Genomic DNA, 25765 nt, shown 5'->3' with positions numbered 1-25765 from the left:
AGTGTGTATGGACCATGAAATATGCTAATGAATGAGCGTATTAGACGTTAAGAGCAATAGACATTAGGTGCATCTTCAACTACCATAACACGAAATCATTCAAGTTAGTGAATTTCTTAATCTTATACTTTTCAAAAGTCATAATGGTCAAGTTTCCTCACTCCATGCTCATCACTCCGGTTTGTAACAATTAGCTCTCAAACTCAAAGTTGTCTACTAATACAAATGATTAAAGAACAACAATGAATAACCTACAAAAATAGTTCGATGGTAAAAAAAAAAGAATAATATGAAGGAAAAAGAGTGTCACTAACCATGTATAGTGCAGAAAGTACTTCCTTTCCTTCTCCATACATGAACTGAAGAGTTTGAACCATCCACACAAAATGTATATGCTATGACAAAAAAGAGCACTATCACGGTGAATTATTTTTCCATTATCATATTACAAGACAGAAGAAAAGATGGGCATAGTGTGTGATTGTTGAATAATATAGTAAGCACTTCAAACTTACCCAAAGAATATTAAACAGCTTGGGTGGGAATTGGTACTTGAATGGACATGACTCTAATTGAGCAACTCATTATAGTGCTTCAATAATTTCCAACAAAATTTTAAATAAATAATATTTATTGACACTTTCACTGGGCAATTAAGTTTTAGTGGCGCACACAGGAATAAGTTTACAACCTACATGTTAGCTGGAGTACTTACAAGCCATGAGGCCCCAAAACTAGTTTTTATTTTTTTATTTATTTTGAGGATCATTCTAGTTGCCAAAGGGAATTTAAATAAATATTTTCCTGTCACCTTGCCATATTTTAATTGTTTTTTAATGAATCTTTATAAGCCATGTAACATTTAATTTCGTACAATACGATAGTTCATAAGTTTCATAATATTCTATGGTACTAAATTATTTGATTTGTCTTTACTTTATGGAATAAAAGAGAATTTAAGATGCCCACAAGGAGGCTCTTGTCTCACAACAAGGTTGATTCTAGAAGAGACAGGCTACTCATTCTGTCATGCAATGTACAAGACATGTCACTTATAAGTAATTATAAGAAAGGCAAATGATTCTGAAAATTTAAAGTGTAAAATTTAATTTACTAGAAAAGACTAACAAACTAAATAAATAATAAAATCTTAATTAATATATTAATGTTTTCAGTGAGGAGATTTAAAGTCATTATATATATATATATTAAAAAGAAAATAATAAAATCGTAAGCAATGAGTAGGTGATATAGTAGGTGGGCATGTTAAAGAAAAGAATTAGAAAATGAGCATTAAAGAAAGAAGATGTAGGCAACAAAGAAGGGTTGAAAAAGAAAGAAGTAAAAGAAGCATGCAAAATAAAGTGGGCCACTTACCGTCTAACCAATTAAGAATGAAAGTTATTGCAAATTAGAATATTAGGGTTAAAGTAAGGTTTAAATTTGGGAAATTTAGCAAATGATGAGAATGAAAATATAGGAAATGATGAGATTGAAAATGAGAGGATGAAATCAGCATCTTCCTCTTTAGACGGCCAAACTAAGGTTGTGTTGTGTTGTGTTGTGTAGCTTCTCGTTCTTGTCATCATGTAAGCAGAATCATACCAACTACAAACTTTGGAATCAAACATTATTTATCATTCTTTTCTCTTCAAGTAACATTTCAAACTGCCCCTCTTTCCTTTCTAAATCACTCTTAAATGCCATCCCATTTATTATTTTCTTGTCTAATAAATTTATTATTTTATGGTTTTAAAGAAAAAACTGTCCATTCTATCAGTTCCCTTATATAAATTCAATATTTTTTATTTCAGATGTTATTGCTATTCGCAGTGAAAGCATAATCATTTTAAGATTATATATTTAACAACCAATAATTTCAGACTAGCTTAAATTAACTATTTAGATTGAAAGAGGATTCATTTTCTTCATCTACTTCTTTTATTATGAAAATATATTTTTTTCTCATACTGTCTTTGTCTAGTTGATCAAGTGCTAGATTATATAAATCAATAAGTAAAACTCGATGATTGAAAATTCATGGGATACTGGTAAGATCGGTGTGTTTTTGTTATTATGTTTTTCTTATTAAAAAAGAGAAAAAAACCAATTAAAATTCGAATTTGAGGTCATGGTTGTTGAAATTTAAGAGTATTAGAGACAGTTTTCAGATTCACAAAGAGTTACAATATTCATGAAGAGTTACAACCATTCATGAAAAGTTACAATCAAGAAATGTAACTAGTCAGAAAAGTTGTTATTCATGAAGAGTTACAATCAAGAAATGTAACTAGTTAGAAAAGTTGTTATTCATGAAAAGTTACAACCATTCATGAAAAGTTACAATCAAGAAATGTAACTAATCAGAATCTGGTATCTCTTGGATTTGAAAGATGGCTGATCAACATCTATATAAAGGGATCCTGTGTTCTACTGAAATTTAATTCGCTCATTCTCTTAACACACAAAACAATTCCTGATAATTATATTCTTGTTTAACGTTAATATTAAGAGTGTGTATCATCGTTGTATTTCTTCTTTGTATCTCAAAAGCGGATTTCGTAGTCTCCTTCACTCTTATAAGAGACAAAATATTGTTTTTAGGAAAGTGTGTATTCACGCCTAGAAAATTATATCAAGTCTACATTGTTGTTCATCTTGTTTTCCTAAGTTCTTGAAAAATTGTTCCAACAATGGTTTCAATAATTTTACTAGCTAGTCTCGTTACTTTACTTTGAAAATCGAAAGTTCTAAATTGGTGCAATTAGAAAAGTATAAAAGATGGCAAAATATTATTATTTTCCTTTTATATTTTCTATTTATGTTTTTTGTCATTCAAACACCAAAAAAAAATAAAGTTTGTTTTAGATTTTTATTTCAATTTGTAAGATTTTTATTCTCCGCAAATTCATTTATGGAGAGTTTTAATTATATTTGTCAAAAAAAAATTACGGAGATTTACGAAATCTCTGATATCTAATTTATTCTGTGAAAGTATTTTTGTGGAAAGTTTTAACATCTTCTATATAGATAACTGTTATTTTGTGGAGATTTAAAATCTCCTTTACTACCACTCTTCCATGGATTTAAAACCATCATTGAATTATGTATATAATAATATTTTTCTATTAAAATTTGAAAGGAATTCATCATATTATATAAGTAGTAACTTTTGTTATGTTATTAAAAGTAAGTTATTTTATCATTCCAAAAAAACTTCTTATTAACTAATGCATTTTCATATAATAGTTAAATACATTGTATACATATTTTGATTAAGTAATTGGCATCAATGGTGCATGATATATGGAGACAACATATGATGGAAATCATTATATATTTGTTGATTAGTGGGAAACGTTTGTCTACGATAAGTAGACAATACATAAACAATGTTACTTATTATATACTACAACAACATTCAATGATAAGTTGACAATGAACGGGTCACAGTTTATAAGTGATTTTAATTAGTGCATATATCACTTTTCTTGCTATGTGTTTTACTTTTCCCTTATTTTCTTCATACGGTGGAGGATTTCAGATATATTATAATGCAAATTGTAACTTTTTCTCGTCAACCCTCATAATTAATTTGAAGAGTAATTATGTTTAGCATGAAAATATTTAACAACAAAATCAATGAATTAAAATGGCATGTAGCAAGGTTGCTCATTCTTTTCTATATATATATATATATATATATATATATAACGAAACTTACATTGAATAAAAAAACGGTATTTAAGTTTTAAGACTATTTTAGTTAATAATCTTCCAAGTTAAGTTCTCTTTATGATAAAATTCTAAACTGAAGTTTGTTTTTTCTTTTATTAAAAGTTGAGTTATAGAAAATATTACTTGTAGAATTAAGGAGAAAATTAAATATAACTGAGTAGATTTTGAAAAAGGGAAAGAGTTCCTAGGCATCGTGTCAATGAAATGAAAATCGTTATTAATTTCAATTCATACAAGAAGTGACAATATGAAAGTTTTTACAATAAGTAGTGTATACTTAAATCTTATCATAGATTAAACTCATGAAATTATAAATTATTCTCTTCAGTATCTTTCACTGCACTTTTTTCTTTATTATATAAACAATATTTATATTTCTCTTTTAACTGCATAATTATTATATGAATATATTGTTTAAATACAATTTCTTTCCTAAATATATAATCTCTACTCAACTGCAATTCTCTAAGTGTATAATTCGAAATTGCTCTACCAAGGAAGATTATATTTTGACAATTTAGCACACCCATGAATGATTGGCATACGACAATATTTTAATAATAAAAATATGGTTTAATAGGTTCGGAGGTCCTTATATTTGTGGATTCGTTTCAATTGGGTCCTCCAATTTTGAAAGTGATCAATTTGGTCCCTAATTTAACAAAATTGAGTCAATAATACCCTTTCCGTTAAATATAATGGACGGAGTTAACTTTTTAAACATGTGGCATGTTGAGGCATCCTTTTATTTGCAGGTGGCACAGTTTTATTTGAAGGATGCTTCAACATATCACATGTTTAAAAAGTTAATGACGTCCATTGCATTTAACGGAAAGGGTATTATTGACTCAATTTTGTTAAATTAGGGACCAAATTGATCACTTTCAAAATTGGAGGACCCAATTGAAACGAACCCACAAATATAGGGACCTCCGAACCTATTAAACCTAAAAATATACAACTATAACTTCTTAGATAAAAGAAACTACTATAATTACTTTTTCAATTAAAAAAAATTATAAAGTAGTTTAGGGTGTAAAATGAAAGACTCTCAACTCATGGAGCACCAAACTAGTGTCGTGAACATGAGCAATTAAAAAAATAAGCTAATTGCAAAGCTATCCTTTGCCTTAATTTTCTTGATGCCGTTACCGTAATTTTCAGGGAGAGTTTTTCTGCAATTTCTATTATAAAAAATTACAAGAAATTAATTTGTTTGAGATTTTGGTTTTAGATTTTTAAAGTATAACAAAATCGTCATGGAAAAAATTTCATAAAACATAAAAAATTCTTATAATATGTACGTGGAAGAGTTGAGATATTATAATGCAAATTGAACCCTTTTTCTCGTCAACCATCATAGTGAGAAGGAAAACTAGCAGGAACATATGTAATACCAAACTAAACGTGGAGTTACAATGGTCATGCATCATGATGAATAGACAGGAATGTTCATCTTCCTATTACATAAATGATCATGCAGCAGCCTCATTTTAGTCACTAATTTTTTTCCATTTATGTTGCTTATATATAACACCTTTCTATAATAATTTATGCACAACATTTTTTTTTCAATTTTTTTATCTTGACAATCATTTAGTTCCACACTTTCTTTATATTCCCTTCCTTTCACTCTTTGTTAATTGTGGTTTTTGGCCGAGGTGTTTTTAGTAAAATGAAAGATTGTCAAGTGTTAGGTTGTTATTTTTTAATAAGAGCTCTCTAAATTTTAAAAATAAACATTTTTAATAAAAATTAATAAAAAATTTAAAAATTGTAAGATATAAAAATTGAATTAATATTTTTTATGATATTTTATAATTTATTGAACCATGAATAAACATATAAAAATATAATAAACAAACTCCATTGCAATCTTTATTAATATTTAAATTATTATTTTCTATGAATATATTTGAGCTATTAGAAAAATCACAATATCTTTTAGAATATAACTTACTCTCATGTATACACAGGATAGTATCGAAATTATCCTAATTAGAATTGAGCACGATTGGGTTGGGTTGGATTTGGATCCAACAAGACCAATTCAACACAATCTAAATTTAATATTTGAAATCCATATTTGACTATGTTTTTTTAGATCCAATTAAATGTGGACGGATGACAGGTTATCCAGATGAAGGTAAGAAAAAATTGAGATGAATAAGGAAGAAGACGAAAACATTCATTACCTTACAACCATGACTTCCTCAAACTTTTTCATTGTTCTCGCTTCTCTCCATCTCCATGTCACTACACTACTAAGTAAATTGTCATTATGCTGCCACCTACGACATAGATCAAAGAAGATTAGTTCGTTGTCACACAATTGTCTGTCGTGCGTACTTTCCTGAGACGTGAGCTTCAGAAATGTGACAACCACTAATACAGTAAAGGGAAACGACAACAGTTATTTTTGCTTATACGCAGCGGTTCCGCAACCGAGGCATATACAGGTGAGGCAAAAAGGGGTATGCTTTTTGTCTCGGTTCTAAATCGAGGCAAAAAGGTGTGTGCTTTTGCCTTGGTTCAAATCCAACCGAGGTAGTAGAGGGGTTTCTTTTTTTCCACCATTTGTTAGGTGAGTTGTTAGCCCTTGGCCGCAATCCATCAACGCCCACCATTCCATCTCACACCACCATCACCAAAGATTCCCAACTGCGAAGAACAAAGAACGAGAAAGACGCGCTCCCACCACCACCTACAGAGAATCAATCAAACACCACAACTCATACAGATAATCAATCAAACATAAAATAACCCAATCGAAATCAGAAAAAGGGGAGGAAAGGAAGCTTCCTCCTTCGCCGCGAATCCGAACGGAGAGAAGAAGAAGAAGAACGAGAACGACCACCGTGCCCTTGCGTCCCTGCCGCGTCTCCGCTACGCCTCCGTCGCGCCATTAATGATCCCTCTGTCGCGCCTCCATCAGAACAGAGAAGAGGAAGGAAACCCCCATCTCGCCAATGAAAGAAAATGGGAGAAAAGAGAGGAGCGGCGCAACTTTTGTCTCTGTTCGCGAAATTTAACCCTAAACACATGTTATTACCTCAGTTATTTTTTTAGCCGAGGCAATAAGGGTCTACGTCCTCGGTTCTATAAAGAACTGATGGCTAAACCCTCTCAAAAAAATAAAAAATAAAAATTGTTGTTCTTTTATGCCTCGGTTCTTTAAACAACCGAGGTAACAGACCTTTGCGATAATTACAAAAATGCCACCGTGCCAGTTTTAGGCATCGGTTCTTTTTGAACCGAGGCATATACGTTTGCGATAATTATAAAAATGTCACCGCGTCATTTTTTGCTCCAGTTACAACTAAACTGATGTTAAATGCACGAGTTAAAATCCTTTTTTTTACTAGTAAACTTGTTGTTGATAACCATATGAATCATATGGTTGTTGAAGATGTTAATCATATTTCATTTGAAAATCACATTGTTGATTATTTTCATATGAAAAATTATTTTGCATTTTTCAAAGAGGTTTTCTAAAAAGAAATAAATTGAAGCTTATTGAGTAGACTTCCAAGAAAGAGAGGTGCGTCTCAGTAGACAACTTGAGTACCTTATCTTTCCTTACCCAAAATGTTTTCCAACTAGTTTTGCAAATTTCTCAACAAAATTCCTCAAACAAAAATTATGAAGAAAACAAATTTACTAAATTAAAATAACTAAAGAAAATAAAATAAAATAAACAATAGATAAAAATAAAATGTTATTGATAAACAAAAATAAAATTAAACAAAATTAAAATTAAAATAACAAAAACAAAATAAAAACCAAAATGATAAAAATGCTAACCATGTTTCCTAGCAATTGTGTCAAATTTGATAACGTTGTCGTTAACACGATTAAATTAATATTACTCAACTATAACAATTTCAGTAGTGCTAAGATAGTAGCCAACAAAATAGAAAGGGTAAATTCAACCCTAAGTCGGCTCCCAATGAACACGAAATTAATTCTTAACAAACTAGTTCTTCTAAAAACTATACAAAAAAGGTTAGTAAAACGAAAACAATAATGAAGATAAAGATCAATAACAGATTAAAGAACAAAAAAAATAGAAAGAAATAAATTTATAAAAAATAAAAACAATGATAAAAAAAATAGGTTGATTTCACTATTTTCTTCAAAATATGATTTGTAATTGGTTATTTAAAGATTATTATTCAATTAATTTTTTTCTTAAGTTTTCAAATTACTCAATGTAAGTTCTCAATTATTTTATTAGTGTTCTCACTCTTAACCAAAGTACATTATCAATTAAAAGCAAGAACTTTGGAGATTAATCATAGTAGATTCAATCAAAGTACATTCTCGATTAAATATTACTATGCTTAATCATGTTTATTCTTTTAGATCTTATATCAAGTAAAAAACAAACTAATTCACCAAAGTACATTCTTCATTAATTCTTGTAAAAGTTTTTACCACTAATCAAAGTACATTATCAATTTTTGGCAAAAATCCGTTCAATCACGTGAAAGTTTCTAACTTTAACTAAAGTAAATTCTCAATTAAAAATAAAAACTCTTGGACTCATATGATTGATATGTTAGGTAGATTTAACATTATGCTAACTTACTATAATTTAAAAATAATTACTTTTACTAGATTAAGAATAAAAAGAAATAGATAAAAATAAATCACAAGAATAAAAAAGAATAAACAAATTTATTCATCTAACCTCAAAATCCAATTAAAAAATTATAGCAGAATCAATCATAGAGGTTTAACACTCCATGGAATGTAGAAATAATATGAAAACAAAAGAAAAGAGGGTGCAGAACATGCAAGAAGAGAGAGAACGAAATTTGAATCCGGAAAGGGTTCCTAAGCTCCCCTAATGTATTTCTCTAAGTCTCTTTAATAGAAATTGGATTGGGTTTTGTTTTAGGATTTTATGTTGTTGTAATATTCTTTACAATAATGTAATTTCTTCCAATTATCTTTTAAATAATCAAATATTTTCAAGATATATTTGATTGTTGTGGAGATTTAAAATATTTGAGAAAATATTTGCTAGATCGATATTTGCTAGATTAAAAAATATTTGGCAAATATTATCTTTTGATATTTATTAATATAGTTAAATAAGGTAATTATTTAACCATATCAAATAAAATATCTTAAAATATATTTTTCCTAATTACCTTTAATCATAAACATTTATCAATTATAAAGCCCTTCTATCACCGCAAGATCCAATTTTTGTTACCTGTTCCTTTTTTTGGCTTAGCCAAATGTTTTTACGTTTTCATGTTATGCTTGAATTGACTTCTTGTAATCTTGATTATTTTTTATTTTTGGATTTATCTTTAAGGTGTCATGAAAATTTAACCAATTTATTTCCACACATCAATGAGCTCAAGCTGCACTTACACACTTCAAAATATCCAAAAAAAACATTTATGTAACTAAAAAACTATTTTTAACATGTTTTTATATCTCATACTAAATAAACTCAATTATAATAAATTTTAATTAAAATATTCTATTAAAGTACAAAAAACAATTAAGAATCCAAAATTAAAAGCTAAATGAAGAAATAAATATGCACTCATCAATCAGGACCTCCGCAACTTTTCCCGGTGCACTTGGCAAAGACCGTCACAAGCTTCACCATGCACCACTACACTTCACTGGAGATTGCGCTTCACCTTAGGTCCACCATGCCTTCAACTTTGTCCCATGGCTAATAGAGTAGTTTCCATTGAAGACAAAGAAGCTATTGTCCTTAAGGTAAGGGCTTGGTGTGAGTAGAAAATGAAGGCACTATGATGGTGGTAACGATGGCCATAGAAAAAAGTAAAGTTGGGAGAGAAGAAGAGTAGGGTGTTAGCAAATTAGGCTTTAAGGAAATTATTTGCTTTTATAGTTAGTGATTTCGGATCGGGTCGGATATTTAGGAAAATTTAATCTAGTATCCATACTCGACCTTTTCTATTTGCATTTATCCATATAATTTTATCCATTTAAGCCGAATCCAAATACAACTACCAAATACTTGTTTTTCTTTTGGAGTTTTATGATTTTGGACCACTATACAAAAATTCTTAAATAATGACCACTTTTAGTAACTAAAAATAATTAGTTAATATAGTGACCAATTTAGATATATTAATTTATAAACTAAAAATTATTAATAATTAAAATAGTTTCTACTATAAATAAAAAGTTATAATTAGTCTCTAAATTAGTAACTAAAATATTTCTATTATGAATTAGTATTTAAATTGATCACTAATATTAGTTATCTGACTAAAAAAATTGAACTCTAAATTAGTTTCTAATTAAAATTTGGTCTTTAAACGTATTTTTTATCACTAAATTTAAAAAAAAAAATTGGACGGTTTGAATATTTTTCCTCAAAGAATTTTCTTATGGTGGAGGGTTTGAATATTTTTTTCTCACCCCTAATCTAGTAGTTTAAGGCCGTGTATACATTTATAATTAATATTCTCTTCTAGACATATCTTCTGCACTATCATTTCTCTAAATGCAGAAAGCTGTATTGCGGCTTTTGTATAATAATCAAATGGCTCCTTCCAATGAGAAAAATAATAGTAGGAGAGGGGAAAAGATCTTGAACTCATGATGCACCGGTCACGACCCATTAAAAATAAGGTAAAACCAAACAAGACAAATTAAATATGTACAATCAGAGAAAATCAAAATGCTTCATGTCTGCCACTTGAAATACAAGAATTTTGGTGTCCACCACACTTTAAATAATGCTGCCATATACACATACTACCCCACATGAACATTGATCCAGCACAAACCAAAATAACCATGCAAAAGCCATTATGGCAAATCTGTAATTAAAGGAAACTCACAGTGCAATACCATACAACAACTATTCCATGTACACATTTATATATAGCACACATTCTTTTCCACCTTCAACAACACTTTCACCAAAGCCATAGTCACTCCCAAAGATGCAGACCAAACCCATCCACAACACCCCAACATACATTCCTCCACCCATTAGGCCATCGCCTCCGGTGCACCAAACCCCCTCCTCCACACCACCGACCAAACCCCGTGCAATATCCATTTCCACACCCAATATTCCGGTTGCCATACCAATTCCACCAACTATTGAACCTGATGACTCCATAGCCGCATACTATGACTACCAATTCTTGTTCATGTCACAAAGATCCGAAGCAACTCGACCCATTACTCTGAGCACCGTGGAAGGTGTGATCCCGGTCGATTTCCCCACCGGCACGTACTACCTAACCGGACCGGGGCTTTTGACCGATGACCACGGCTCCACGGTTCATCCTTTGGATGGGCATGGTTACTTAAGAGCATTCACCTTTGATAATGTTACTAAGAATGTGAAATACATGGCTAAGTACATTAGAACGGAAGCACATGTAGAGGAACATGACCCCGAGACCAAGAAGTGGAAATTCACACATAGAGGACCATTTTCGGTGTTGAAGGGTGGAAAAAAGGTAGGGAACACTAAGGTCATGAAAAATGTGGCTAACACTAGTGTACTAAAGTGGGGAGGGAAACTCCTGTGCATGTGGGAAGGTGGGGAACCGTATGAGATCCAAGCTGGTACGTTGGATACGATTGGACAATACAACATCATGGATGCTGTTGATTTGGAAGATCATCATGATGAGAGTAGAGGTGGTGATGTTTGGGAGGTGGCTGCCAACATACTGAAGCCTATATTATATGGTACGTATTCATTCACACTTTCTAATTATTACATGTACCTGCATTCGAGACTTTTCTTTCTGCAATATGTAATGAAAGAGATTGATCGGTTGAGTTTAATTAACATACTTATATGATTCAACTTTAGAAATGTTTATATGTATAGTTTTAATCACAATAAGTTCTATTTTATTGAATGGTTTGAAATTTTGATAGTAAATGTACACGAATTTAGTAGGGCAGTGTCATAACCACGTATAGTGTAGAAACCTGAACTAAAGAGTTTGAATCGTCCACAGAAAATGTATATGACATGACAAGATGGGCACAACCAAGGTGAAATATTTTTCCATTATTATATTACGAGACACAAGAAAGGTGGCCATGCTGTGTGATTATGGTGTTGAATAATATAGTAAGCAAGTTCAAACTTACCAAAAGAATATTAAACAACTTGGGTGGGAATTGGCGGTTGAATGGACATGCAGTAGCAGTATGGGACTCTTGTTAAGCAACTCATTATAGTGTTTCCAATACTTTCCAGCAAAATTTTAAAGAAATGAGATTTAATGACACTTTCACTTGTAATTAAGTTTTAGTGGCACAAAAAGGAATAAGTTTCCAAGCTACACGTTAACTGGAGTACTTACAAGCCGTGAGGCCCCAAAACTAGTTTATTATGACGATAATTCTAGTTGCCGAGGGGAAATTAAATATATCTTTTTTCCTGTCACCTTGAAATAATAAGCCATGTAACATTGGATTTCGTACAATACTATATAGTCATAGGTTTTATAATATTCTATGATACTAAAGTATTTGATTTGTCTTTACTTTATGGAATAAAGGAGTGTTTAAGATGCCCCCAAGGAGACTCTTGTCTCACTACAAGGTTGATTCTAGAAGAGACAGGCTACTCACTGTGTCATGCAATGCAGAAGACATGTTGCTTCCACGCAGTAATTTTACATTTACGGGTAAGTAATAATCAGAAAGACAAATGATTCTGAAAGGTTAAGGTGTTTCTGTATGTTTATCTAGTTTTGGTTTTGCAGTTAAATTTTGACCTATTCTTTGTGTTCTCTGTAGAGTACGACTCAAATTTCAAAGTAGTGCAGAAGCAAAATTTCAGAATCCCAGATCACTTGATGATCCATGATTGGGCTTTCACAGATACCCACTACATAGTGTTTGCCAATCGCATAAAACTCGATGTACTAGGTAAGATCTGATGTTTGAAAATCTACACAAGATTTTCAAATTTTATATACTTAAAACAGGCCTATATCACAAAGTAATAAATAACAATTTCCTAATTGATATCAATAAATAATTAATGATAAAATCTTAAGCAACGACTTTGAATATGACTAGCTACCCGATATAGTACGTGCAGATGTAAACAAAATCATTAGAAAATGAAGATCTTGTGTTTGAGGTTATATATGTCAGATGTTATATCTGAAACAGAAGCTCTAAATAAAATATTTTTCAGGATCAATGGCAGCAGTGTATGGGATGTCTCCAATGATATCAGCATTAAGAGTTAACCCAAGTAAGAGCACATCTCCTATATACCTGATTCCAAGGTTTCCAGAGAAGCAAAAGGGCAAGGAGAGAGATTGGAGAGTACCAGTTGAAGCACCTTCACAGTTGTGGTTGCTTCATGTTGGCAATGCCTTTGAAGTTAGACATCAACATGGGAATTTGGACATCCAAATACAAGCTGCTGCTTGCTCTTACCAATGGTTCAATTTCAGCAAATTATTTGGTATGTCCTATTACTTCCTCAATTTTCTAAAATAATACTATTTTTTTATTTCAAAATACTCTTATTGGGATGTTCAATAAAATAAGTAGATTTGTTAAATATAAACAAAAGTGTCTCTGATAAAAACACTATTTGGGCTAATTATCAGGATACGACTGGCAAAAGAGGAAGCTAGACCCTGCAATAATGAATGTCAAAGGTGGAACTGAGTTATTGCCTCATCTTGTTCAGGTATATTAATTAATGCTCTCCTTGTTCCTATTTTTAATAAATAAAAAATAATATTAAGAGAAAGAAGATAAAAACAATCCAAGGTATAACCTTAATAAATAAAAAATAATATGAACAGAAAGAAGGTAAAAACAGTATAAGGTATCAGGTTTAGATTCCTTCTGTCTCTCTGTACATTAGTTTCTTACCAAATATTTCACGATTTTTAATATGGAAAATACTACTGACAAACAAAAGTATACACCCACTTTAATAATAAATAATATGTTTTAGATTTTAAATTAAAAATAAATAAAATACTATTAAAGTTGAGTTGTAAAATGAGTGTTCTTTTTAGGTATAAAAAATACGCTAACTTTTTTCTTTTAAATTGTAGTTAACCAAACAAAAGTTTATGTAACATGCCTAAAGGAATATTACGCACCCCATTAATTTCAACCCAAGGGATTTTTATTTTTTTTTAATATTTTTAACGATCAAAAGAAAATAGATTCTTTGAGCTATTAAGCTACTTCACATTTTGTGTAACATTTTATGTGAAACCTAATAATAAAATTATTAAACGTGCAACTCTTTTGAAAAATAAAATAAATTAGATCATATATATTTATGAAAATTTACTTACAAAATTAGTGAAACTCATTATATGAGATATACTATATATGATATATTTATTCATTAAATGAGAAGGTAAACTATAAGATGCATTCATTAAAATCCACATAAACTTCAGTCAATATCATAACGCGTTGAAACATGTTCACGAGATTTAATTGTGTTGCTCTTTTGCACAACATGTTGTACAACATGATGCAGGTATCTATAAAATTAGATTCAGACTACAATTGCCAAGAATGTAATGTGAAGCCCATGAAGAAATGGAAGAAATCCTCAGATTTTCCGACGACCAACCCAGCATTTTCCGGGAAGAAAAACAAATATCTGTACGCAGCAACAACTTTAGGATCTCGAAAAACATTACCATGTTTCCCTTTCGACACTGTAGTGAAACTAGATCTAGACAATGATTCTGCACAAACTTGGAGTGCTGGAAGAAGAAGATTCATTGGTGAACCCATTTTTGTTCCCAAAGGTGACGGAGAAGATGATGGCTATCTTCTTGTCGTTGAGGTCAGTATCAACGTTAATTTGTCGTCTACGTTCTTTACTTCATATGGGTATCCATGAATGAAATATTCTCTTCAAAAACGGTTGATAATTATAAATTATAGATGCCTAGTATCACCATGAAGGAATATACCCTAGACATGATTAATGAGAAAGACAAGATGATTTTTTTATATGTACTTAGTACAACATGACATAGAACTTTGTCTCCATTTAAAACCTTGTCAGTTATATATTTGCCTATTTTGTTAAAGAGGTTTAATTAAATATTGAACTGATTTGGGTTTTGGAAATTTAGATTTATGTTTCAAATGTAAAAGTAATCATATAACTACGTTTGACTTGATGAACTAAATATTCAGTTAGTATGAAGAAGTTGTGGGTGGTTGCAAGATTTTTATTTAAAATATAAATGTCAAGTCACGTGAAATGAAACTTTTGCATATGTAAGAAAGTATGTTAAATATAGTGAAAGAGAGAAAAAAAATAGGGTTTTAACATGTCTCTTTCTTCTTTCTTCAAAAATGATTAGGAATTTTTTCTGATGATGACATATTGACATTAATTGTTTGTTTTGCAGTATGCTGTTTCAATGAATAGATGCTACCTCGTCATCTTGAACCCAAAAAGGATAGGATCAGATAATGCCCTTGTTGCCAGGATCGAAATTCCAAGTCACTTAAATTTCCCTCTGGGTTTTCATGGTTTCTGGGCAGCTAATTAGATAAAACCCTAATTACGTTATTACAAATTTTCTTTTTATATTGAAAATTCAGAAATTATATTCAATATTGATGCAATTGATTGTATAGTTTCATGATACGATTATTTATTAATACGTAGTTGTAAGGTTTTATCTAAAGTGAGCTAGCCATGTAAAGTTGTTAGCAATCAATAAAATATGTGTACAATTCAATTAGCAAGTTTGTCTCCAAATGCATTATGAGATCTATAAAAATTTAAAAAGAGCAAATATCTAAATATTTTCTTCATCTTGCATGAGGATGCTAAGGGACAATATTCTGGTCACGAAAGGTTTAGGGGAAAATAATAGAGTCTCATAAGTGATTAAAACCAAGAATTGTCGTCGCGAGTCCTGCTTTAAGAGTAGATATAATCCCTGAAAGCATAATTCATAAGTCCAAAAACTATTAAGAAAAACCTATTTAGAATCTCGAAACAAGTCATTACATGAAGCTTAACATGGATTACCTCTTAAAGGCTCCATTCGTGTTATATTTGATACAATTATGCTAACAGAAAACATTATTATTCAAGTAAAATGGATAAAGGGTAAACATATATAACGCACATGTAATTAGTGAACAAGTTGGTAGTTCATCCCAAGGACTACATCTAGTTTATATTTATAAACTATAAAGGATTTCACTAATCAACTATAACTAATTACAAAAGTATCACTATTACCTCTCATTTATATATGAGTACATAAATTCACTTTTTACTATTCGTTACTTTTTCCTTAAAATTAAACATTGTACAAAATTGATAGAGAATGCTCTTTCAACAAGTGATGAAGCTCCAGGAAAATGACATGATGTAGTAAAACCAATTGAAAAAGAGATGATGATGCTTGGATGTTGCGGATTCAATAAGGTTTCCTTGAAGGAGGTTGGATTAACCTTGAAGGGTAAAGAAAAAGAGGTCTAGGTAGAAGACAACTCCTAATGAGAATTTAAGAAAACTGAGGCTTGCAATTTTGGCAAAGTTTTTAGTATATTCAATCAAGTTCTAATTTTATTACAATGGGTGCCTGATGACAAACTCCTAGCTAAGGGTCCAATCACAAGAAGCATGGCCAAACAAATTCAAGAAGGATTAAAATCATTTCCAAAAGAAGGAGCTAAACTCTTATTTACTTGGGCTATCATGAAGTATTTCTAGACCTTGTATTAAGGGTCAAGTAGTATAGGGTATATTTTTAGGCCTTGTATAATGGGCCAAGTATTGTATGGTTTGTAATATTAGCTTAAAAGAGTGTGTCCCACCATGGGACATGATGGCCACATGGCAAGCTCTTAGTGAAGACACTTCTTAAAAAGGAAGTGGTCATGTGTCACTTTCCAAGTGGAGAAACTCTTCCTAAAGTGGATTGCCACATGTCACTCTAAGAGTGGAAAGCTTTTGCAAAAGTGGATTGTCACATGGCACTTTAAGAGTGGAGGAACTTTGCAAAAGTGGATTACCACATGAGTGGAGAAGACTTTACAAAAGTGGATTGCCACATGGCACTCTAAGAGTGGAGAAACTTTGTAAAAGAGGATTGCCACATGTCTCTTTAAGAGTGGATAGTTTTTAGGGTTTCTTGTCTACTTTGGAGACACCTTTCTCTATAAATAGAAGGGTCTCCTTCCTTGTAAAATCACTTGATGAATTTGAATGTTATTATGCCAAAATGTGTGCAAACATATCTTGTCTCAAGTCAAGGCTAGAGCATCCCATGAGGTCCCTCTAACCACCCTTCTCTAGAGTTGGCCCAACCTCTCCGGAGATCCATCAAACACCTCCATCCTACCACAAATACTCACCAAAAACCTCACCAAAATTGTGAGCCCACCACCATATCCATCGCTTCCGCACAAATTCCACCTCCATAGCTTCATCTTCGTGCTTTGGCCCAACCTAGCTCGAGGAGGACGCTATCATTTGGTATCAAGAGCTTTGGGTCTACAAGAGCTAAGTATCTTGGTCCTTTACCTATCTTTGTGTATTTCTTGTTGTTATTGTGTTGTTCTTTATTGTCTTCCATTGTTTACATCCATATATGTTATTTTTATGGTTCTAGTTTGTTCTTTTGCGGAACCATTCGGTTTTTACCACTAAGCTTCCATATACATGTGTTGTGGCGTGCTTTTATATTTTTTTTGAGTCTTTCTTCATATATTTGGTTCTGTTTTAATGTCATTTTTGGGTTATTTTTATTTTTAATTCCATCCATGTTGTGTAGAGTCATGTGTAGTCATTTTTATGTCATTTTCTCTTAGTTCGGGCTTTGCAAAAATCATAAAAAAAATATGTTCCATTGGGATTTCGAAATTACAGTATATACATCCATTTGAGTGCTTTTTTATTTCATATTTGAGTTCATGCTTGTCATTAGATCATTGTCAAGTTCTTAGAGTTAAGTTTCTCTTATGTTTCTTTGAGTTTCATGCTCTATTTTTTATTCTAGTAAGATTTCTTCCATTTTTTTTCTTTGAGTCATGAACTTTGAGCTACCCAAACAAATTGTCCAGATCTAATTTGTGTTGAAAAACAAAAGTGTAGACAAAAGTAAAAAGCCAAAGTAAAAGAAAAAAAAAAGTAAAAGTACAAGCAAAAGCAAAAGTGAAAAAAAAAAGTTACTTTGACTTGAGACTTTGACATGAGACTTTACCATGACACTTGGAGATGATACTTGGACATAATACCTTGACATGACACTTGGACATGACCCTTGGATATGAGACTTGGACATGACACTTTTGACAAAATATTGTCTCTGCCTATAGTGCACCATTAGCTCAGTGTTTGTAAAGATAAGAAGTAATAATTCTCTATTCTAATTGTTTTTGGTTTTGTTCATCTATTCTAGTGCCTTTCTTTAGGTAATTCTTTTGAGTGCCTAGCCTTCGTTTTTTTTAAGCTTTATTTTCTTGATTGTCTTGTTCATTACTCTCTGTTTTGTCTCAACATAACTCCTTTTGAAGAGCTATTGTTCAAATTGGCCCTTGATTTGCATTCTCTTTGGATTCCTATCTTTCGGATTTGGTTTGATATTTGGTGTAGGATATTCTTTGGAGGAAAAACGAAATTGGACATAGTATATCGGGTGATCGGAGACCTCTTTGGACCTTGAAACCTTGAGGAAGAGACAAGAAGAAAAGGAGTGAAACACTTTAGAGAGGAACACACATTATTTATTTGTATTACGCATTTTTGAGTTGTAAAATTGTATTGCTTTTGGATTTGTAACTCATAACCTTGTTAGGTATCTTGGGGTTGTTTGTGATACTCAATCCCATATCCTAACAAAGACTTGTAAACCATATTGAAAACGTTTTTAGTTGGTTAAAGTTTGAAGGTTCCAAAGTGCCTTCTAACCTTACCATTAGGCCGCATAGTCTAGTTTAATTGTTGTCTTTAACTGCTTATAATTTATTGTGTGTCTACTTGTGTATCAAACCTAATTCCGTTTGAGAAGTTTGGTGCAAGAGAACTTGAGGTAAACTTTGGCTAGGAAAGGCTTGGATTTTAAGTGATCCTTAGTGATTCTCCTCTCTTTCCTGGAAGTGAACTTGAGATTATTTTGCCTCCTTAAATCTCTAAAGGAATTTACTTTTGAAATACAAGTTTGTGTGTGCATTACATATTTTGAATTTTTTTTTAAGAATGTCTAAGGAACCTTCTTACCAAATTGATAGTGATTATAGTGAAAAGACCCAACCAAATTTAGAACAAATGGCCAAGGAACTAAAATCACTAAAACTTTGGCAAAAGCAAGAATCCATTTTGAAAGAAAAAGAAAGAGTTGAAAGAGAACAATATCTTGAAACCTTAGAAGAAGAACTTAGAGTTCTAGCCCAAAAACAAGAAAAGGTCCAAGAAGAGATAAAGAAAAGTAGGAGTAGGAGTCACTCAAGGAGAAGTTCAAAAACTCCCACAGAAAACACATACCCTGAACAAGATAGTAGGACTGCTGCACAATTCTACCAACATCCTCCACCTAGAAGGTATAGAAGGGAGAGTGAACAACCACCAAGAGAGATTAGGATAGACCTTCCTCATTTCCATGGGAAAGAAGATGTTGAGGCATACCTAGATTGGGAAATGAAAGTAGAACAACTTTTTGAGTGTCATCAAATAATAGAGGAAAGGAAAGTTTCCCTAGCCACCTTAAGCTTTCAAGGGAATGCCATGTATTGGTGGACTGCCCTAGTGAGAGAAAGAAGACTCTCCAATTCCCCTCAAGTCCAATATTGGAATGACTTGAAGAGTGCTCTAAGAAGAAGACACATACCTTCGTACTACCATAGAGAGCTTATGGATAAACTCCAAAGGCTCCAACAAAGAACCATGAGTGTGGAAGAGTATAGGCAAAAGATGGAACTCTACATGATGAGGGCGGGAATTAGGGAAGAAGAAGGAACCACAATTTCTAGATTTCTAAGTGGTCTTAATCTTGATATTAGAGATAGAGTGGAATTGTTGCCCTATCAAGATCTTAATGATTTGGTACAAATTTGCATAAAGGTAGAGCAACAACATTTGAGAAAAGGTTTGAAAATTGACCACTCAAACTCATATGTTAAGAAAGACTACAAGAGGGAGGGAAAACAAGTGAGAAGAGAGGAAACCCCTAGAAAATTTGAGAAAGAGAAAGAGAAGCCCAATCAAGGATCATCATCATCCATGCGCACTAGTGAAATTAAATGTTTTAAGTGTCAATGTAGAGGTCATATTGCATCACAATGTCCCACCAAAAGGATCATAATCTTAAGGGGTGTTGACTCATATAGTAGTGAAGAAGAAGAAGAGAAAGGTGCAAGTGAGGAGGAGAATGAAGGAGAAGATTCCTACCCTTGTGATGGAGATCTCCTCATGATGAGAAGAGTTCTCAAGAATCAACCCAGTCCCCAAGTCTTAACCCAAAGAGAAAACATCTTTCATACAAGATGTAGAGTTTCAAACAAAACATGTTCTCTCATTGTAGATAGTGGCTCATGTTGTAATTGTTGTAGCACTAGGTTGGTGGAAAAGTTAGGTCTCACCATCAAACCTCATCCTAAACCTTACAAACTTCAATGGCTAAATGAAGGAGAGGATTTGAATGTGAACCAACAAGTGGAGGTCAAGCTCTCAATAGGGAACTATGAAGATAAAGTACTTTGTGACATAATTCCTATGGAAGCTTGCCACATTCTATTAGGAAGACCATGGCAATTTGACAAGAAAACTATACACAATGGTCATACTAATGAGATTACTCTCCACCATAAGGAAAAGAAGTTTATTCTTCATCCCCTACCACCTTCTAAAGTGTTTGAGGATCAATTACAAATGAAGAAACTAAGGAATGAAGAGAGAAATGAAGAGAGCATGCATAAGGATTTAAGGGAGCAAATTCCCAACTCTTGCATTCATGAAGAAGGGGAAAGTAATGCTCTTACCAAGGTCACTCAAAAGGAGAAAAATTTGTCTAAGAAAACATTGAAGAAAACTCTCCTTTGTGAGCAACCTTCCTATCTCCTTTTTTGTAAAGGAGCACTTTCATGCATTACTGCAAATCTAGAACCCAATTGTCTATCTCCTTTGGATAAACTTTTGAAAGAATTTAGTGATGTGTTTCCCAAAGAAGATCCCAAAGATCTTCCACCAATCAGGGGTATAGAACATCAAATAGATTTTGTTCTTGGGGCAAGTTTACCAAATAGGCCAGCCTATAGAACCAATCCTCAAGAAACTAAGGAGATTGAAACTCAAGTTCAAGAATTATTAGACAAAGGTTGGGTTCAAAAGAGTTTGAGTCCATGTGCTGTGCCCGTGTTGTTAGTTCCTAAGAAAGATGGAAAATGGAGAATGTGTTGTGATTGTAGGACTATCAACAACATCACCATTAAGTATAGGCACCCAATTCCTAGGCTTGATGACATGTTAGATGAGTTGCATGGATCCATGATATTTTCCAAAATAGATTTTAAAAGTGGTTATCATCAAATAAGAATAAGAGAGGGTGATGAGTGGAAAACTGCATTTAAGACTAAATTTGGTCTATATGAATGGTTAGTGATGTCATTTGGCTTAACTAATGCACCTAGCACCTTCATGAGATTAATGAACCATGTCCTTAGGGATTGCATTGGAAAATTTGTGGTTGTGTACTTTGATGACATCCTAGTATATAGCAAGAGCCTTCATGATCATTTAGGACATTTGCAAGTTGTTCTCTCCACCTTGAGGGACAACCATCTTTTTGCAAACAAAGAAAAATGCACATTTTGTGAAGATAGTGTGGTATTTCTAGGATTCATAGTGAACAAGCATGGTGTGCATGTTGATCCCACCAAAGTCCAAGCCATTCAAGATTGGCCAACTCCCCAAAATATAGGAGAAGTTAGGAGTTTTCATGGTCTAGCATCTTTCTATAGGAGATTTGTCCCTAACTTCTCAAGTATAGCTTCACCTCTCAATGAGCTAGTAAAAAAAGATGTGAAATTTGTGTGGGGAGAGAAACAAGAGTTGGCTTTCAAGCAACTCAAAGAAAAACTTACCAATGCACCCATTTTATCTCTTCCAAACTTTTCAAAAACTTTTGAGATAGAATGTGATGCAAGTGGTGTAGAAATAGGTGGAGTTTTGTTACAAGAAGGACACCTCATTGCCTATTTTAGTGAAAAACTAAATGGTGTCACTCTCAACTATCCCACCTATGATAAGGAGTTGTATGCTCTTGTAAGGTCCCTTCAAACTTGGGAACATTATCTAGTTTCCAAGGAGTTTGTCATTCATAGTGACCATGAGTCACTTAAATATTTAAGGGGACAACACAAGCTAAACAAGAGACATGCAAAATGGATGGAATATCTAGAACAATTTCCTTATGTGATCAAATACAAGAAAGGAAAATCTAATGTTGTGGCTGATGCTCTTTCTAGAAGGCGCAATCTCTTTTCAAAACTTGGAGCACAAATTCTTGGCTTTGATCACATGGGAGAGTTGTATGAACAAGATGACTTCTTTTCCTCCATCTTTTCAAATTGTCAAAAGAAGGCTCAAGAAGGTTACTATGTGTCCAAAGGGTATTTGTTTAAGGAGGGTAAGTTGTGTGTGCCTCAAGGTTCCCATAGGAAACTCCTCATTAAGGAGTCGCATGAAGGAGGTCTCATGGGCCATTTTGGAGTTGATAAAACTCTAAACATTCTTCAAGAGAAATTCTATTGGCCCCACATGAGAAAGGAAGTTCAAAGGTATTGTCATAAGTGCATTGCTTGTTTACAAGCCAAGGCTAAAACTATGCCTCATGGTGTGTACACCCCTCTCCCTATTGCTTCATCCCCATGGGAAGACATTAGCATGGACTTTATACTTGGTCTACCTAAGACTCAAAGGGGATTTGACTCTATCTTTGTGGTTGTAGATAGGTTTAGCAAAATGGCTCATTTCATACCATGCCACAAGGTAGATGATGCAAGTTACATAGCAAAACTCTTCTTTAGAGATGTGGTAAAATTCCATGGGTTGCCTAGGACCATTGTCTCAGATAGAGATCCTAAGTTTCTTAGTCACTTTTGGAAAACACTTTGGTCTAGACTAGGAACCAAGCTTCAATTTTCAACCTCTAGTCACCCACAAACTGATGGACAAACCGAGGTTGTGAATAGGTCTTTAGGAACCATGTTGAGGGCTATCTTGAAAGGAAACCACAAATCTTGGGATGAGTACCTTCCTCACATTGAGTTTGCATACAATAGGGTGGTTCACAAAACTACCAAAATGTCTCCTTTCGAGGTTGTGTATGGTTTTAATCCTCTCACTCCTTTAGACCTCATACCTCTCCCAAATCCTAGTGATTTCATTCATAAGGAAGGAGTGTCTAAGTCTGAATTTGTGAAGAAAATGCATGAGAGGGTAAAGTCACAAATACAACATCAAACTGAGAGATATGCCAAGTATAGTAACAAGGGCAAGAGAGAAGTGATCTTTGAAGAAGGAGATTGGGTTTGGCTCCACTTAAGTAAAAATAGATTTCCAACACAAAGGAAGTCCAAACTCAACTCTCGTGGTGATGGACCTTTTAGAGTAGTTCAAAGGATTAACAATAATGCATATAGGCTAGAGTTGCCTTGTGAGTATGATGTAAGTGTTACTTTCAATGTTTGTGATCTAACCCCTTTTGTAGGAGATTTGGAGCAAGATGAAGATGAAGAGCCTCAAGATTTGAAGACAAATCCTTCTCAAGAGGGAGGGGATGATGACAAACTCCTAGCTAAGGGTCCAATCACAAGAAGCATGGCCAAACAAATTCAAGAAGGATTAAAATCATTTCCAAAAGAAGGAGCTAAACTCTTATTTACTTGGGCTATCATGAAGTATTTCTAGACCTTGTATTAAGGGTCAAGTAGTATAGGGTATATTTTTAGGCCTTGTATAATGGGCCAAGTATTGTATGGTTTGTAATATTAGCTTAAAAGAGTGTGTCCCACCATGGGACATGATGGCCACATGGCAAGCTCTTAGTGAAGACACTTCTTAAAAAGGAAGTGGTCATGTGTCACTTTCCAAGTGGAGAAACTCTTCCTAAAGTGGATTGCCACATGTCACTCTAAGAGTGGAAAGCTTTTGCAAAAGTGGATTGTCACATGGCACTTTAAGAGTGGAGGAACTTTGCAAAAGTGGATTACCACATGAGTGGAGAAGACTTTACAAAAGTGGATTGCCACATGGCACTCTAAGAGTGGAGAAACTTTGTAAAAGAGGATTGCCACATGTCTCTTTAAGAGTGGATAGTTTTTAGGGTTTCTTGTCTACTTTGGAGACACCTTTCTCTATAAATAGAAGGGTCTCCTTCCTTGTAAAATCACTTGATGAATTTGAATGTTATTATGCCAAAATGTGTGCAAACATATCTTGTCTCAAGTCAAGGCTAGAGCATCCCATGAGGTCCCTCTAACCACCCTTCTCTAGAGTTGGCCCAACCTCTCCGGAGATCCATCAAACACCTCCATCCTACCACAAATACTCACCAAAAACCTCACCAAAATTGTGAGCCCACCACCATATCCATCGATTCCGCACAAATTCCACCTCCATAGCTTCATCTTCGTGCTTTGGCCCAACCTAGCTCGAGGAGGACGCTATCAGTGCCTCTCCTTTTATAGGTGAAAAGGCTAGAGTTCATATATTCCTAATTAAGGAGCCTAAAAACATTAAATGAAGAGCTTAAACATTAAATGAGGAGCCTATACTTGTAACTGATTAGTCAAAGCATTATTCATCTTTAAAGGAGGAGCCTGTGCTTGTAACTAACTAGTCAAAGCATTAAATAAGGAGCCTCCTTTGATGTTGACTCCTTCTGAACCAAAAATGAAACTGATTTAGGCACTAATTGCCTTATTAAGGCTCTAATGATGCACTAAGCTACTATTAAGGACACCAAGCCTTCTACACAAAACTAAACAATGTTCTTGGCCAAATACAAGGCCTAAAATGAAACTATATTACATATTTATAAGGTTTAAGAGAAAATAAGAACAAGATCAAGCTTAAAAACACCATCTTCCACAAGAGTGGAAGTCCTTGAAATTCTTCTTCCTCTTTCATTCTTCAAGCCCTAGCTTAAGTTGATGCTCCTTATAGATAGTTCTCCATTAAAGCTTTGGGATGGTTTCCATCATAAACACTCCTCACAACACTAAATTAGACATACAAACTTAGCCATGTGTGTATTTGTTAGAATCCATCATAAACATCAATATTTGTTTTTGTATTGCATTTCTAAAATTTTTATAAAAGAGTATCAATCTCAAAAAACTTTTGCAATCACACAAAGAAGATTTATACAAACATTTTCTAAGATGAAAACATAATCATCAAGTGCTCTCAAAGATTTAAAGAATTCTAAAAGTTTGTGTTATGTTGTGATAGAGTTCAAAGTGTTTTTAATGTGGTAACTTCTTTTCATTTGTGTTTTCTGGAATTGTTTCCACGTTTGTGGTCGTCGTATAAACTTTTGAGTGTTTCAGTAATGGGGTTTTGGGTTGTTGGTTATAGAGTAGATAAGGCTAGACTTCTTCAATAGTTAAAGAGTATAAAAGGCCAAAATCCTCTTGGGATGAGGCAAAAAGGGATAGGAATGGGATCCTCTTTTATATTTACTGTAAGATTGAGGCCGATATCCTCTAAAGTCTAGTAATTGTTATCTTGCTTTGTACAAATTCTTGTGCTAATACTGAAACCAAATTTTCTTGAGGAAAAAACTGAGATTGGATTTAGGATAACTAATTATTTGAACCAATATCTCTATCACCGTTTATTGCTCTTCGAATTCTTCTATCAATTAGATTTCAAGAAAGTGCATTTTGAGTTTTTGAAATAAAAGAAATTTTTTTGAAACAGTGGACCTTATTTTAGAAAAGTTTTAAAACCAATCCCCCATCTTGATTAAACAAAGCCTACCTCTTTTTTTAACAATTAGCCTCAAAGTTG

The 25765-nt window shown here is 33.0% G+C and overlaps 1 protein-coding gene across 1 annotated transcript; it reads left to right on the top strand.

Annotated features, from left to right (window-relative positions):
• Window positions 1-10670: 10670 nt before the first annotated feature.
• On the top strand, window positions 10671-15455 carry LOC108328223 (carotenoid cleavage dioxygenase 7, chloroplastic). The gene is made up of 7 exons (XM_017562054.1): window positions 10671-11451; window positions 12279-12407; window positions 12520-12651; window positions 12926-13201; window positions 13350-13432; window positions 14249-14563; window positions 15141-15455. Exons 1-7 carry the CDS (start codon window positions 10689-10691, stop codon window positions 15282-15284), a joined length of 1842 nt encoding a protein of 613 aa, XP_017417543.1. The 5' UTR covers window positions 10671-10688; the 3' UTR covers window positions 15285-15455.
• Window positions 15456-25765: the final 10310 nt, after the last annotated feature.

Source organism: Vigna angularis, chromosome 2 (genome assembly GCF_016808095.1).
Source record: "Vigna angularis cultivar LongXiaoDou No.4 chromosome 2, ASM1680809v1, whole genome shotgun sequence".
NCBI classification, from domain to species: Eukaryota; Viridiplantae; Streptophyta; class Magnoliopsida; order Fabales; family Fabaceae; genus Vigna; species Vigna angularis.
The sequence above is the reverse complement of the archived record's forward strand: the minus strand, read 5'-3'. Positions and strand labels throughout refer to the sequence as shown.

What these genes read in the sequence shown, in the direction of transcription:
- LOC108328223 (XM_017562054.1), top strand. Translation starts at nt 10,689, where the DNA reads ATGCAGACCAAACCCATCCACAACACCCCAACATACATTCCTCCACCC. An exon ending in CAATTTCAGCAAATTATTTG is followed by an intron (nt 13,202 to 13,349) that starts GTATGTCCTATT and finishes GCTAATTATCAG; the next exon opens with GATACGACTGGCAAAAGAGG. An exon ending in TATTGCCTCATCTTGTTCAG is followed by an intron (nt 13,433 to 14,248) that starts GTATATTAATTA and finishes AACATGATGCAG; the next exon opens with GTATCTATAAAATTAGATTC.